This window comes from Lampetra fluviatilis, chromosome 10 (assembly GCF_964198595.1).
Source record: "Lampetra fluviatilis chromosome 10, kcLamFluv1.1, whole genome shotgun sequence".
Lineage (NCBI taxonomy): Eukaryota > Metazoa > Chordata > Hyperoartia > Petromyzontiformes > Petromyzontidae > Lampetra > Lampetra fluviatilis.
The window spans coordinates 10,388,170-10,404,603 of NC_136284.1; the positions used below are offsets into that span (position 1 = coordinate 10,388,170).

Sequence of the window (16,434 nt, forward strand, 5' to 3'; positions counted from 1 at the left end):
AAAAAAATTACGAAATGATGAACGAAGCAAAGTACCGACTACACCGAGCATCTTCTTGTTTCCACTCATCGTAAAAAAAGAGAGAGAGAGGAGCGACAGAGGAGAGCGAGGGAGAGAGAGATACGGACCAAGAAAGTGTACTGGGTGGTGTTGAGTGTGGGTGTGAGGAGGCGGGGTTCTGTGGGAGGAGGAGGAGTACGTGGGGGGGTGGGGTGAGGGGGGATCGCGCGCCTGCAGAGACACAAACTTGGAGCTCGCCTCGCGCGGTGTCGCGCGCGCGCCCGGCTCGGCTGGCGCACGAGCGGCGCGCGGAGGCACGCACGCGCGCGCGCGCTCGCGCTCCTGACAATCAAGGGGACACACAGGGGTCGGACACGCGCGGAGCCAGAAGAACCCATCGCGAGCGAAGGGTGTGAAGTTGAGTTGCTTTAAGCGTTACAAAAATCACAAACCGTAGACCGTTGATTCCCCCGTAACCCCCCCCCACCCCCTCGCCTTCAATGTGTCACCTAAACGGTGGGAAGGTGTAGGAGGACGTGCCTCGGTCGGGTGGGTGCCGAAGGCGTCCGCACGGGATACTCAATGTGGTCACACGCGCGTGCGTAATTGCACGCGAACGGAGAATGCCGTGGGTCGCGGGACAGAGTTAGGGCTCTCCATCTCACCTCGCAGCAAGCGACCAAAGCCAATCGCGCTCGTCCGTGTCTGCTCTCCGCAGTTGCATCTCAGCGACATCTGCGCACGGGCGCGAGCGAGCAGAGATCATCGCGGGAACTAATGCTGCTACTACTGCTACTACTGCTGCTGCTGCTGCTCCACACTCGCGCCACCATGGCGGATGGCACCACCGCCACCGCCAGCAGCAGCAGCAGCATCGCATCGAGCGCGTCCGCCAACGTCTCACAGTGGGAACCGAGCGCAAGTCCAGCCAACACCGCCGTCACCTTCACCACCACCACCACCACCGCCGCCGCAGCCGCAGCCGCCACCTTCGCCTCCACCATCGCCAGCACCGCGGCCTCACCGCACTCCTCCCTCCTGGCCGTGCTCACCCTCACCCTCCTCGCGGCGCTCACCTTGGCCACGCTGGCGTGGAACTCGCTCGTGCTCGCAGCCATCCTGCGCGTTCGCAGCTTCCACCGCGCGCCGCACACCCTGGTGGCCTCGCTCGCCGTCTCCGACCTCCTGGTCGCGGCCCTCGTCATGCCCCTGGGCTTCGTGCGGGAGCTGCACGGGCGCAGGTGGCGCCTCGGGCGCACGCTGTGCCACGTGTGGACCTCGTGCGACGTGCTGTGCTGCACGGCGAGCATCTGGAACGTGACGGCCATCGCGCTCGACCGCTACTGGTCCATGGCGAGCCACCTGGAGTACACGCTGCGCTCGCGGAGGCGTTTGTGCGCGGCGATGGTCGCGCTCGCCTGGTTCATGTCGGCGCTCATCGCCGTGGCGCCGCTCGCCTCCGGGCGGGAGCAGGACGGCCGCGGGTACTCGGAGGAGACGCTGAGATGCCAGGTGAGGGTTTCATCGACACCCGGGCGAGGGTGGCGGTGGTGCGCTCTGCGTGTCTTGCTTAATAGAGGTGGATGGGCGTGGGGGGGGTTAATAACCGCGTGGTGACGGCGGTGGTGTGGGTGCGTGGGGGAGAGTTGCGGTGTGTGACAAAAGAGCTTCATTGCTGATCGGATCCCTCCAGGATAAATGAATACTTCTGATTCCGCGTGACGCGGTGGGGGTGTGCGTGGAACCGACAGCTCGGGTGAGTGCGGGAACTCATGTTGAGTTGTTGGTGCCGAGTAGAATGCGCAGCTCAGCAGAGTGTGCTGTGATTTGGATGCACACGGCGGCGGTGTCTGAATGATGCCGTCGCTTGCGCACGACGCTGTGCGGAATCAGCGCACGCGCATTTATTGCACAGAGAGAGAGACGGACGCAGGCAGTCCTCACGGGCAGAGAGAAAAGAGAAGAGTCTTTGAGCCTGGACTTTAAGAGGGGACAGGGGTTTGGTAGCACGAAGGACTGGGGGCGGGGGGGCATTCCATGCATTGGGGGCAGCAGAGGAGAATGAGACGATTGAGCGACCTCACGGGTCCACCGAGTGAATGACTCACGTGGCCGAATTGGGGCTGCCGGTGAGTCGGTTCTCCTGGGGCGTGTGCGCCTTTATTCAGGAGGCCCTGCGAGTGAGTAGCGCCAGGGTGAGCAGGTCCTGCGAATGAGTGGATCCTCCTGGGGAAGGATAAGCTCACGTTGCGCCGGTGCCCCTGTTGATAGGTGAGTGGTTCCTCCCGTCGAATAGCTCGACCGGATGAGTAAGTTCCCCTCGGGAGAAATGAACCTGCAGGTGAAAGGTTCCTCCTCCTAACGAGTGGACAGCAGCTGCTCACTGCAGGGACGTGGTGCTGGCCACCCACCCCCTGATGTGCCGTGCCGCCCTTCGTAAGTCCAACTCGCAAACAGCATTCGCCCCAACAGTCTGTTCAAGGCTACACGGGGGGTCTTTATCCTCGTAATGCGTAGCCGCCGCCGCTGACGCCACCTCCTCCGCTCAACCACCCGCCCAGGTGATGAGGCCCCCCTCCCCGTGCTGTCTCACCAGGTGAGCCAGGACCCGCCCCTCGCCGTGTGCTCCACCGTGGGCGCCTTCTACCTGCCGCTCGGCGTGGTGCTCTTCGTCTACTGGAAGATCTACCGCGCGGCCAGGCTACGCTTCGGCAGGCGATGCCGACAGAACGCGGTCACCCCCATCTGCAACCCCGTGCAGGTGATTGACCCACCACCCCCCCCACCAACACCATCCACCCCCACCACCACCCACCACCACCACCACCCACCACCACCCACCCCCACCACCACCGCCTCCCCCCCCGCCACCACCCACCCCCACCAACACCCACCCTTACCACCACCACCCCGCCACCACCACCCACCGCCCCCCCGCCACCACCCACCACCCCACCATCACCCCCGCCTCCCCCGCCACCGCCGGCCGGCGTTCGTCCGTCAAGGCTTACACGGCCCCGGTCGTGCTGCAGGCGCTAGGGGTCTCCAGGTCGCCCGAGCTCAAGTCGATGTCGTCTCACTGAGCTGCGAGAGACCAGGATGACGGCGTCGTTTGCAAGAGAGTTTTTGTTTTGTTGCGAGCCGCTTTGATCTGAGCCGGAACAGTCCGGGAACGATGTCCCTGCCGATCGTTCTGGTCTCGCCACATCCATTGCCCCCCTTGTTTGGCAGAGTCCATGCTGCCGAGATGTTTTATGGACCCGTTCATATGATTTTTACGAACAATAATAACGAGTCATTGTGGAGAGACGTAACTTTACACTCTAGTGGTAGTGCCTTACGCCAATAATCTTGACACCGCGCCAGACAAACACCGGAAGATACCGAGTGAGATACACGTCCTGGCTGTTAGCGTCTGTTGCTCAGGGGAGTGTCCGATGTTTTCGCTGCACGTGCCGGGGAGCTTCTTGGGCTACTCGTTCAAAGGCGTGAAGTTCGACGTTTTACTCTCCACGTGCTGGCAGCTTGTTCAGGACATGGTTATTCCTCACATCAAGCTGGGCGCACCCAACTAAAAGAAAGACCGAAAAAAAACTGATTCGGATGGCCGCCAAATTGTTTCCACTGTAGAGTAATAGAATGTCACTCACAGTGGGAAACGCATCCCATTGCATATATATATGCGGTTGTCGAGAATCTATCAATGTGGAGACGAGGATTAGTGGATCGCACAAATGTTGTGAAACTCCCTTCCCGTGGGCGTCGAGGAGGTGCCGCATACCCTGGCTCGGCCAGGAGAAGGCAGTACAGCAAGTAGTCGAACCCTGTTGGCATCTGCACGCGGGATAGAGCGTTGCTCCCTCGCGCGCGTGGCTTCTCTCTAGAGCGCTCCGGTTTCGTCCCACGTGTACAAAGACTCATTTATAATTGGCCGCAAACATCTTAAATAAATAAAATGTCCCAGAAGCCTCCTGAAAACAATTTCCTGCGACTGAGTGTGGTTTTCCTGGAAGAATTGTATTAATTACTATAATTTATTATAATCATATATATACTACACAGTATACATCAATTAAATATAATGTACTTGCCCTTGGGCACATTTTCTTTTTCAAAAATGAGGGTGCGTCGGTGTGAAATTGCCCCCCATCCGCTGGCTTGGAGAAGCCTACGTCCGTCAGTGGATTGACCGTGGCTGCTGTTGATGATCTGCACTGAGCGACAGCGACCAGCGGGGTCGGCACCACGGCCGCGATTATAGAAGCGTTCCCCCAACAGCGGGGAGGAGGAGGAGGAAGTCGAGGAGGCGAATTAACCGCTTCTCATTGAACTCAAAGTTCGATTCACTTCAGGACGAAGCTGTTCCTACGGCGCGCCGAGACGTAAGCCCGGCCTGCCACCCCCCTCCCCAGAGCCCCCCTCCCGCCCCCCTAGAGCTCCCCTCCCACCCCCTTCCCAGAGCCCCCTCCCAAAGCCCCCCTCCCAGAGCCCCCCACCCCCTCTCCCAGAGCCCCTTCTCTCTCAGAACCTCCCCCCCTCCCAGAGCCCTCCCACCACCATCCCCTCCTCCCAGAGCCCCCCAGAGCCCCCCCCCCCTCCCAGAGCACCCAACTCTCACCCCCCCTCCCAGAGCCCCCCCCCCTCCCAGAGCCCTCCCACCACCATCCCCTCCTCCCAGAGCCCCCCAGAGCCCCCCCCCCTCCCAGAGCACCCAACTCTCACCCCCCCTCCCAGAGCCCCCCCCCCCCTCCCAGAGCCCTCCCACAACTCTCCCCTCCTCCCAGAGCCCCCCCAGAGCCCCCCCCTCCCAGAGCCCCCCCCCTCCCACCCCCCTCCCAGAGCCCCCCCCATTCCACCCCCCTCCCAGAGCCCCCCCCCCTCCCACCGCCCTCCACCCCCACCGGGTACGAAGCCTGTACGAGGAGCCCGTTCCGACCGCACAGCAGCAGCAGCAGCACAGCGCGACTCGCATCGCTGCTGCGCGTGTGCGACGGTGTGGTCGGTGTGCGTGTGTGGACGTCAAGAGCCCTGTGTCTGTGTGGATGTGTGCGTGTGTGTGGACGTGTGTGTGTGTGTGTGGACGTGTGTGTGTGTGGACGTGTGTGTGTGTGGACGTGTGTGTGTGTGGACGTGTGTGTGTGTGGACACGTGCGTGCGTGTGTGTGGACGTGTGTGTGTGGACGTGTGTGTCTGTGTGGATGTGTGCGTGTGTGTGGACGTGTGTGTGTGTGTATGTGTACGTGTGTGGACGTGTGTGTGTGGACGTGTGTGTGTGTGGAGGTGTGTGGTGTGGACACGTGCGTGCGTGTGTGTGTGGACGTGTGTGTGGATGTGTACGTGTGTGAGTGTGGACATGTGTGTGTGTGTGGACATGTGTGTGTGTGTGTGGACGTGTGTGTGTGTGTGGACGTGTGTGTGTGTGTGTGGATGTGTGTGTGTGTACGTGTGTGTGTGTGGACGCGTGCGTGTGTGTGTGGACGTGTGCGTGTGTGGGGAGCGGTAGTGTAGCGGTTAGCACGCTGCGCTACGAATCCAGCGACCCAGGTTCGATTCCCGCTCACGGCCAACACCAGTGACGATAATCTGATGTGGTCCTGGGCCTCCCCTAGGTCGACTCAGCCTCAAATGAGTACCCGGTGCGGTGTGTAAACATCGCCACTGGGGAGACAAATACGGTCGGGCGTGGTGCTGGGCCACCCACCCCCTCGTGTACCGTTCTGGCCTTAATAGGTGCTCGCTAACAGCACTTGCCCCTACAGTCTGTTAAGGCTATGCGGGGGATCTTTGTGTGTGTGGGGGGGGGGGCAGCGGTAGTGTTGCGGTTAGCGTGCTGCAGCCGATTCCCGCTCACGGTCACCAACAGTGACGATTAACTGAATGGATCCTGGGCCCTCCCCTAGGTCGACTCGGCCTTAAACGAGTATATGGAGCCGTGCGTTCAACATCGCCCGCTCGCGAGACGAAGCCGTCGTGGGCGCCAGGCGCCGTTCCTGCTGCAGGGGCGTTTGGGGGCGCCCGCCCCACCAAGCTACCGGAGATGAGAAATTATTTTTAGAACAAAAAGATAATAATCTTTTCTAAAAATAGTTCTGTTGTGTTTCAACGCGAATTGGCTCGTGAAGAGAACGTTTTAATCCTCTTCGTTTTTTCGGTAAAGTCACGTAGGTAAAAAAAGAAATTTAAATTAATAAAAATAATTTTTTATTACTATTTTATTTTTATTAATCTTAATTAATTTTTTTACCTACGTGACTTTACTGAAAAAACTAAGAGTATGAATCCTTGCAGTCACGAAAGCTTCAAATCTAGAAATAACGTTTTAAGTTGTTCGTATTAGAAACCACCACCGCTGCAACACCACGGTCTGATTTGTGCCTCGGGGAGGTCTCGGGGCGTCGGTGAGGTGTCCGAGTGAGAGATTCACCCCCTTCGATCGTTGCGATGAGCAGCTTCGCATTGTCGCCACGCCCGTTTGAGACCCGTTCAGGGCGATGGGAAAGGCGACCATGGCTGTAGTGACGATGTCACACCGCGAGGTGGCACTGTGCAAACATAGCAAGGTCCACAGCCGACACACTTTGTTTGTTACATTGCACTTAATCGTGTAGGTGGGTATGTGGTTTACTTTTATTAATTTTATTTTTTTACCTACGTGACTTTACCGAAAAAAACTAAGAATATGTGGTTGTTGTTATTGGACAGTATGCGGTGTCTTGGTTGCATTGGCTCATTTGTTGAGTCGTGTCGACAGATCTTTAATTGTTCTTGAGGCTTTTGGCAGTGGCACAGCGATTGTGTAGTGGAGACTTCAGGGTCATGGGGACAGCATTGGAGTGCTTTGTTTTGTTTGCAGATGCCTCCCGTTGGGTAGATAAGAGAGTTTTGTCGCTTTCACGGGAAGGCCAATAAGTTGGCGAGGTTTTCCTTCACGAGAACACCATCCTTAGCCGAGGTCACGACCCGTCACCGCCGCACGTGGCGCTGAGCTCCTGGCCACCCACCCCCTCGTGTGCCGTGCCGGCCTTCATCGTTGCTCGCATTGTGTGTGTCTGTAATGTGCACAGGTAAGTACACGGCGCGTAGAAGATAAGCTCGATGAGTGAGGATGAGGTCAGGTTTTGTTGAGGCTCAAATATGTACCCAGTGAGATTAATCCGACGTAAAAATCAATGGCAGTTTCCTTTGGGGAATGCTCCTTCTGTTCATGGTAATTGTCACCAGATGTAATTTGATTCCCCAATGCGTATAGATACACACGCGTATGAGCACACACACCACACCAGGTACTAAGGTAAAGCTGAGTCGTCCTGGGAGAGGCTCAGTACCGGTTCACTCCATACACAGACACATTCCACACACAGACACACTCCACACACAGACACACTCCACACACACACACTCCACACACACAGACACTCCACACACTCCACACACAGACACACTCCACACACACACACTCCACACACACACTCCACACACACACACTCCACACACACACACTCCACACACACACACACTCCACACACACACTCCACACACACACACACTCCACACACACACACTCCACACACACACACACTCCACACACACACTCCACACACAGACACACTCCACACACAGACACACTTCACACACACACACTCCACACACATACACACTCCACACACACACTCCACACACACACTCCACACACACACACACACCACACACACCACACACACACACACACTCCACACACACACACACTCCACACACACACACACACACACTCCACACACACACACATTCCACACACACACACTCCACACACAGACACACTCCACACACAGACACACTCCACACACACACACACTCCACACACACATTCCACGCACACACTCCACACACACACACCACACACACCACACACACACACACTCCACACACACACACATTCCACACACACACACTCCACACACAGACACACTCCACACACAGACACACTCCACACACACACACACTCCACACACACACTCCACACACAGACACACACACAGACACGCTCCACACACAGGCACACACACACTCCACCCCCAAAGAGAAGCGTTACCCCCAAAGAGAAGCGTTACCCCCCAAAGAGAAGCGTTACCCACCAAAGAGAAGGGTTATCCCCCAAAGAGAAGGGTTACCCCCAAAAGAGAAGGGTTATCCCCCAAAAAGAAGGGTTATCCCCCAACGAGAAGCGTTACCCCCCAAAGAGAAGCGTTACCCCCCAAAGAGAAGCGTTACCCCCAAAAGAGAAGGGTTATCCCCCAAAGAGAAGCGTTACCCCCAAAGAGAAGGGTTACCCCCCAAAGAGAAGGGTTACCCCCCAAAGAGAAGCGTTACCCCCCAAAGAGAAGCGTTACCCCCCAAAGAGAAGCGTTACCCCCCAAAGAGAAGCGTTACCCCCAAAGAGAAGGGTTACCCCCCAAAGAGAAGCGTTACCCCCCAAAGAGAAGGGTTATCCCCCAAAGAGAAGGGTTACCCCCAAAAGAGAAGGGTTATCCCCCAAAGAGAAGCGTTACCCCCAAAGAGAAGGGTTACCCCCCAAAGAGAAGGGTTACCCCCCAAAGAGAAGCGTTACCCCCCAAAGAGAAGCGTTACCCCCAAAAGAGAAGGGTTATCCCCCAAAGAGAAGCGTTACCCCCAAAGAGAAGGGTTACCCCCCAAAGAGAAGGGTTACCCCCCAAAGAGAAGCGTTACCCCCCAAAGAGAAGCGTTACCCCCAAAAGAGAAGGGTTATCCCCCAAAGAGAAGCGTTACCCCCAAGAGAAGGGTTACCCCCCAAAGAGAAGGGTTACCCCCCAAAGAGAAGCGTTACCCCCAAAAGAGAAGGGTTACCCCCCAAAGAGAAGCGTTACCCCCCAAAAAGAAGGGTTACCCCCCAAAGAGAAGGGTTACCCCCCAAAGAGAAGCGTTACCCCCAAAAGAGAAGGGTTACCCCCCAAAGAGAAGGGTTACCCCCAAAAGAGAAGGGTTACCACCCAAAGAGAAGGGTTACCCCCCAAAGAGAAGCGTTATCCCCTGAAGCCCCGCACTCATTTACCGAAGACTGAGCGGATATCGCGCGCGGCTTTGAGACTCCATCAGGTGAGTGTGGGGCCAAGGGGGTGGGGAGAGGGGGCGGCGGGACGAGAGGAACACCACGTGTCAAGGGAGATCGATGAGTGATGCGACACACTCGCGGAGAGACAGCGGAACGAGAGACGATGTCGAGCGGAGGGAGGGAGGGAGGGACGAGCGAGGGAGTAAGACCGACTTCATGAAAAATTCGCTTCCCATTGTATAGCGAGCGGGGAGGAGGAGGAGGGGTTATTTATTTTCAAAGGAGAGCTTCGATTGATTCTAAAGGTGGGCGGTCTGATCGGCACGTGCGGTCAGCTTGTTGAGCATGTTGCCGAGGGTTCACGTGGAAGTCGCAGTTTGTGTTGGCAACGGGATCGGGACTTGACCCGCTTGGCATCGCCTTGCCCGTGGTGTCTTTTTCGACGGGAGACCAATTGCTTCGCCAGAGTGTTGTGCTCAGCACGAGACTTGGACACGCTCATCGAGTGAAACCAATCTTCAGCAGTGTGGTGTGCAGTAGGGTGGTTAGACGCATTTCACAAGTAGTACTAGTCGCATATCTGCATTTTCCATAAATATGCTAAAATTCGTAGTTGTATGGTGAATATGCAGCAGTGTGGTGTACAATAGAGTGGGTAGAATAATACATATTGTAATATTACATAAATATGCTAAAAAAATTCTCTTGATATGCAAATTATTTTGTCAAGGCGCTCTCCCTCCTCCCTCCCAGCTTAAATAGACGCTCCAAGCCCAGGACGTGTCATTCAGACTCTGTCTTATCGACAGACCTTGTCTTCACCTGAGGACGGCTGCTTGCGTTGTGGCCGAAACGTCGTGAGCATTATTTTATTATGTTTTATTTTTATTATTTTATTATTTCCATAATAAAAATAAAACATAATTAAATCAAATGCTCGCGACGTTTCGGCCACAACGCAAGCAGCCGTCCTCAGGTGAAGAAACAGAGCTGTCGGAAAGACAGCGTCCCAATGAACACTGCCAAGCTTGGCAGCGTATATTTAAGCTGGGTTAGAGGAGGAGAGCGCCTTGACAAAGGAGTTTACATATCAACAGAAGAATTTAGCATATTTATGGGAAATGCAGATATGGGATTAGTCACTCCTTGTGGAATGTGTAAGTGGTGGTGGGGGGTGGGGTCTCAAAGTTACATTATGCTCCTGTATTAAAAGGGAGGTAAATTTCAATAGTAAGGAGCTGCAGCAGCCAAACCCTTCTACGTGACTTTACCGAAAGAACCAAGAAGATGAATCCCTGCAGTCACGAAAGCTTTAAATCGAAATTTGCGGAGCATCGTTAAGAATTGTCAGACCGCCGCGGCCGTCCGTGGACAATGAACGTCAGTCCCGTATTTCGTCATTTGTTTGCAACTGTTGTGGCTCTGGTATACAGCACGCAAGGCGACATTGGGACGCACAGCATACACGCCCGTTCACCATGGGAGTCCAGTTCACCACGGGAGTCCATCTTCTTGGTTCTTTCGGTAAAGTCACGTAGAAGGGAAATAATAAAATAAGAAAAATAAAACATAATAAAATAATTGTCACGACGTTTCGGCCACAACGCAAGCAGCCGTCCTCAGGTGAAGAACAGGTCTGTCGGGAAGACAGCGTCTGAATGAAACACCCCAGGTTTGGAGCGTATATTTAAGCTGGAGTCCAGTTCACTATGGGAGTCTACTTTACCATAGAAGTCCAGTTTACCATAAAAATCCAGTTTACCATTGCTCGGTGTGGCTGGGTGTGGTTGAGCGTACCTGTGTGTGTGTGTGGTTACGTACGGTCGGCTATTCGCGTGGCTGACTCTACTCACTTGAACAACAACAACAACAGCAGCAGCAGCTGTACAACAAACAAACAAAACAAACCGGAGCAAAACTTGACGCCGCTCTGATCCGGCGCGTGGCCTCGATCCGCCGTCTCGCCGTGATCCAGGCCGCGTTTGTGTTGCTCTTGATGCAGGACGATCACCAGGAGTCGGCCAGCTCCCGCAAGCCCGAGGCCGTCTTCTCGGCTCGCCATGCCGCCGTCACCTTCCAGGTGGCCGAGGGGGAGTCGTGGAGGGAGCGCAAGGAACGAAGGGCGGCGCTCATGGTCGGACTTCTCATCGGCGTCTTTGCGCTCTGCTGGATTCCGTTCTTCGCCGCCGAGTTGGTGAGGGCGGCTGCTACGCCGAGACTTTAGAGCGATGCTCTTCATTGGAAGGCCCGCGGGTCACTGGCGGCCCCAAGTGGCCTTTAGTACAACCCCTGACGTGCGGTCCCCGACAGTACACAACATAGTGAAAAGACCCCTTGGAGGCGGTGTGGTGGCCCCTCACACTGATGATGTCTTATCGACGAAAGATGCCCCCCTCTCTCTCTGAAAGACAGTGAAGAACACTGCTTTAGAGGATGGCGATCATCATCGCCAGTAGCAGCAATAACAGCAACAGCAGTAGCAGCTACAGAAACAACTGCAGCCACATTCGCACAAGCATCGTCATCAGCATCATCATCATCAACATGTTGATGCTTTTTTCACAAATTTGAAAGCGCTGCTTGTTGCTGGCCGTGTTGTGCCAGTGCTCAGCATTCACATTAAAATAATCATATTTATTTATTATCAGCCGCAGCTGCAAAAATAAATTGCAGCGGAAATAAGAGAAACAGTTTCAGCAGCAGCAGTATAATCATTAGAGACAGCAGTAACAGAAGCAGTAGCATCATTATCATCAGCAGCAGCGTAATAAATATTCAGCAGCAGCAACAACAGTATCAACACAATGGACCGTATCAGTAGCATCAACAAGGTTGTCACGCAACTTACTACAAAAGGCGTCCGAAACAAGCAGCAGCATGATCTCAAGTAGTTGTTCACGTAGCCCAGTTCGGGGCTCTGGTGGACGGGGCTGCAGAGCCCCACCCGCACTGGGGCTCTGCGGTGACCTCTGATGTTCTCAGGGTCGAGTGCTCTCTGGCAAGGTCGAGGAGGTCAGGCATGCAAGACCTATCTCATGAATGAATATATATTTCATCAGTTAAGTTAAAGGAGTTACCGAGAAAGTAACTGCTTGGTGTTATGGTGAGAGACAGAATTACGAACACGTGGATAATTATTCACCATACACGGGTTCATGACCTCTTCCAAACTGCTTGGAAAAGTAAAGATGCGGTGATGGCTGAATAATAATGACATCGTGGCAGGCAACGAACGGTCCGCGTTGGAGAGAACGTCGAATGAGGAGCATGAGCTATGGAACTAGCCAGTGTGCAGGTTCTAGGATCTTGAGAAGTGGCAGTGGCTTGGGGAGAGGCATTCGTCCAGCAGTGGATTGACTATGGATGATGATGATGATGATATTGGTGAAGAAAATCATCAAAAGTCATTGGACAATAATTAATAGTTCACAAGATATTGCTGAGTAGGAATACATATGGGGTGTTACTTGCTGGACATCGCTCATATAATGTATTCGTTAAAGCCCCTCTTGAGTACGTAGATTTTAATTTGATCCATCCCGTTTTAGATATTTTCCCAGTCCAACGTAAGTCTTGTATGAGATGTCCCCTTACTGGAGATGATGCAAATTCAAGTTTCTTCACCTTGTTAAACACAGGACATTAATTTAAAGTGATATTTAGGGAAAACAGGAGTGACAGTTCAGGCAATTGGCTTTTCGTCGAAGCCAATTCCTTGTCTGCAGCAATAAATCTCTCTTGCCCAAGAGTGATGTCCTGAAAAAAAATAGCCTCGGTGCTATTTTTCTTAATATACGTATTGACATTTCAAACGACATATTACATCGATATTCACATTTTCTAATCCACACGTCTGTTGCCAGAACGTTATGCAGGACGAAAATTTTATAAAAACGATGTCAGGAAGTCGAATGAAAATGCAAACAGTTGTAAACAGACGTTTGTCGAATGTTGATCAATCTGCCCAGATGGGGGTGCAGATTCAGGCAAATCTGTGCGGCAATGTCAGAGAGGGCCTTGATTCAGTTACTGCGGTATTATTAATTTAGTCAGTGTGTCTTTTAAAATTCTATTAGGCTTAGTCTCGCCAAAAAACACTTCAGAAATTTTAGCCAGGGGGTTACAGTCTGTGCATTTTATTTGGTTGCTTTTTGCCGGCTCAACCACAGCAGATTTCCTCGACTTTCCAGGCAGCCTTGCACGGATGGGTATTGACTTGAAGCACCTCAAGTGAATAGTTTGGAAGTTTGTGAAGTGCGTTCCGTAATTGGGAAAGGGCTCACAACCACGTCTCATTACGTTCAACCAATCAAGAGACGACACTCACTGCGCTATTCGATCTGATGTGTGTGAACCAGGGGTTAATTTCTCACGGAATAAGTTGCCGAGTCACTGGCAGACCGGGAGGTGTGGCACGTGACGGGAATTGAAGCCCCCAGCGGGTGACGTCCTGTGACCCTTTATTTGAAAAGAGAGAGAGAGAGGGAATTTGCACAGAGTTGAATCTTCCACCCATTCGTTATCCGGATTTTCTCCAATGTAGCCTCGGTTGATACGGCCTTCCACCAGCAGTAGATTATTGTCAGCATTTATCTTCACCGGCTCTTTTTATTTAAATGCAAATGGCAGCGAGTCTGTTTGAAAAATGAGCTAAAATTTACCAAACCCTTATAATACAGTACTCAGCTTAAATGTGTCTCCCTCTGGATGTAAACCTCACAAGACAGTACTTTTCACGATGGCTATAGTTATCCGTCTGCTGATGATCATGATGAACCTGCTGCTGATACCCATTGCGGTAATTGCTGCTGCCACTACTGCGGCTGATGATAACTCCGTTGCTGTTGGCGTTGCTGTGGACGCTGGTAACATTGCTTCAGTGCTACTGCTGATGATTCCACAGTTGCCGCTGACTATGATTCTGCATCTGTTATCTCTGCTGCTGCTACTGATGATGATTCCACAGTTGCCGCTGACTACGATTGTGCATCTGTTATCTCTGCTGCTGATACTGCTGATGATTACACAGTTGCCGCTGACTATGATTCTGCATCTGTTATCTCTGCTGCTGCTACTGATGATGATTCCACAGTTGCCGCTGACTATGATTCTGCATCTGTTATCTCTGCTGCTGCTACTGCTGATGATTCCACAGTTGCCGCTGACTATGATTGTGCATCTGTTATCTCTGCTACTGCTGATGATTCCGCAATTGCCGCTGACCATGATTCTGCATTTGTTATCTCTGCTGCTGATACTGCTGCAGTTGCTGCTGTTGACGACGACGATAATGATGGTACTTCTGCCGCTGCTGACGCAGATGCGGCTGCTGCTGATAGTTGTGACCCTGCTGTTGATCATTTATCCTACGCTACTGCTGCTGCTTGTTCGTGACGATGCGGTGATACTGACTCTGCTGCTACTTCTGACGATAACCATTCGTCGGCCGCTGTTGCTGCTGCTGCTACTGCTGCGAATGGTTTTGCTGCTGATGTGGCGGCTGCCGCTGCTGATGATGCTACGACGATGATGACGACGTCTTTTTCTGCGCAGGTGAGTCCTCTGTGCGGACCAGCGTGTGACGTGTCGCTGGAGTGGAAGAGCGTGTTCCTTTGGCTCGGCTACTCCAACTCGTTCTTCAATCCGCTCATATACACCGCCTTCAACCGCAACTACAACAGCGCTTTCCGCAGCCTGTGCGCCTGCAGCCAGCGGTGACGCCTCCGTTCGCCGAGGCGACAAACAAGCCGGCACCGAACCAAAACGCGTCGGTCTTAGCCGAATAAGTCCCCGGGGGAGGGGGGGCTGGCTCTCTCCCGTTCATTCTCACCGCCACCGAGGCGTTCGCGTTATTTAGAGGGAATCGTGTCCCGGTTTTAAAAATAAAATGTAAGATCTGGCCTCTGGCGAGACTGCGGCAGGGGAGATTTGAACGGCCGCGGTGAGATGTGATGTGATCCGCAGCTTTTCTTTGGGTTGCCGAGGGATTTGATCGAGCGCCATGGACCGTCCAGCACTTGCAAATTGTGTCACTGTTGTGCGTGCTCGACTGGCGATGCGGACAAGAGGGGCGTGACCTTAGTAGTGGGAGGGGCAACCTTGGTGGTGGGCGGAGCTACCTTAAATAGTGGGAGGGGCGACCTTGGTGGTGGGCGGAGCTACCTTAAGTAGTGGGAGGGGCGACCTTGGTAGTGGGCGGAGCTACCTTAAGTAGTGGGAGGGGCGACCTTGGTGGTGTGCGGAGCTACCTTAAGTAGTGGGAGGGGCGACCTTGGTAGTGGGCGGAGCTACCTTAAGTAGTGAGGAGCTACCTTGGTAGTGGGCGGAGCAACCTTAAGTAGTGGGAGGGGCGACCTTGGTAGTGGGCGGAGCTACCTTAAGTAGTGGGAGGGGCTACCTTGGCAGTGGGCGGAGCTACCTTAGTAGTGGGAGGGACTTACTTGGTAGTGGGCGGAGCTACCTTAAGTAGTGAGGGGCTACCTTGGTAGTGGGCGGAGCAACCTTAAGTAGTAGGAGGGGCGACCTTGGTAGTGGGCGGAGCTACCTTAAGTAGTGGGAGGGGCTACCTTGGGAGTGGAAGGGGCTAGCTTGATCATGGGCGGGGCTAGCTTAGTAGTGGGCGGGGCTTCCAGAGGAGGAGGTGTGGCCTACGAGTCATGGATGGGCCACACGTCAAGTGTGTGTGGGGGGGGAGATAGTAGTTTTGTGGGCGTGGCTATGTAGAAGTGGGCCGGGCTTTCCGCATCACCGTGTGTCCAAGGTTGAGCCTCCCAGACATGGCGTCGCTTCACCGACCCAACTCGCCAAACGCGGACGTGTCAAATGGCCACGTCAGCCACCACCGCGGGCGGCTTGAGAAGGAAGCCACTTGCACTGACTAAAGAATCGGACAGCAGTGTATTGATTGTTGTTGTATGCGTGGCTTAACGCCGATTGCTGGATGCGTTGGAGCGATCAGGCGTGGTGGTAGCGGTGATGGCGGCACGCGCAATGTGATTCAGTGCTCTGGAGGCGAGTGTTGGTGGATCGCCAAGCGGTTATAAAAAAAATTAGTTGGCTGCGAGGTGGTGACCACGAGATGGATGTGCAGTGATGAGCTCTTGAAGCCATCTGTGCGGAGTTTCGAACGTTGTCTCCTCGCTTGCGTGGTGGAGTTTTTGTTGTTGTTGTTTTTCCCCAGTTCCTCTGGTTTCCTCCCACGTGTGAAATTTCTCATTTGTAAAAAAGGGAATCGGCCAAACTTCCCAAACCGAGCCCCGTTGGACGACAGCGGACAGACACTCGCGACGGCTTTAACGAATAAACAACATGGACACACACGTGTCTGGATGGCGTGGCTGGCTGTAGCCTACGGAGTTTTCTCGTTT

At 53.9% G+C, this 16,434-nt stretch overlaps 1 protein-coding gene across 1 annotated transcript; it reads left to right on the plus strand.

Annotated features, from left to right (window-relative positions):
- The first annotated feature begins 516 nt into the window (after positions 1–516).
- Positions 517–14,798, plus strand: LOC144934563 (5-hydroxytryptamine receptor 5A-like). The gene is made up of 4 exons (XM_078860489.1): positions 517–1,512; positions 2,597–2,761; positions 11,070–11,261; positions 14,621–14,798. The coding sequence occupies exons 1-4, from the start codon at positions 778–780 to the stop codon at positions 14,783–14,785; spliced, it is 1,257 nt and encodes a 418-aa protein (XP_078716615.1). The 5' UTR covers positions 517–777; the 3' UTR covers positions 14,786–14,798.
- Positions 14,799–16,434: the final 1,636 nt, after the last annotated feature.

What these genes read in the sequence shown, in the direction of transcription:
- LOC144934563 (XM_078860489.1), top strand. Translation starts at nt 778, where the DNA reads ATGCTGCTACTACTGCTACTACTGCTGCTGCTGCTGCTCCACACTCGC. An exon ending in CCATCTGCAACCCCGTGCAG is followed by an intron (nt 2,762 to 11,069) that starts GTGATTGACCCA and finishes CTCTTGATGCAG; the next exon opens with GACGATCACCAGGAGTCGGC. An exon ending in CGTTCTTCGCCGCCGAGTTG is followed by an intron (nt 11,262 to 14,620) that starts GTGAGGGCGGCT and finishes TTTTCTGCGCAG; the next exon opens with GTGAGTCCTCTGTGCGGACC.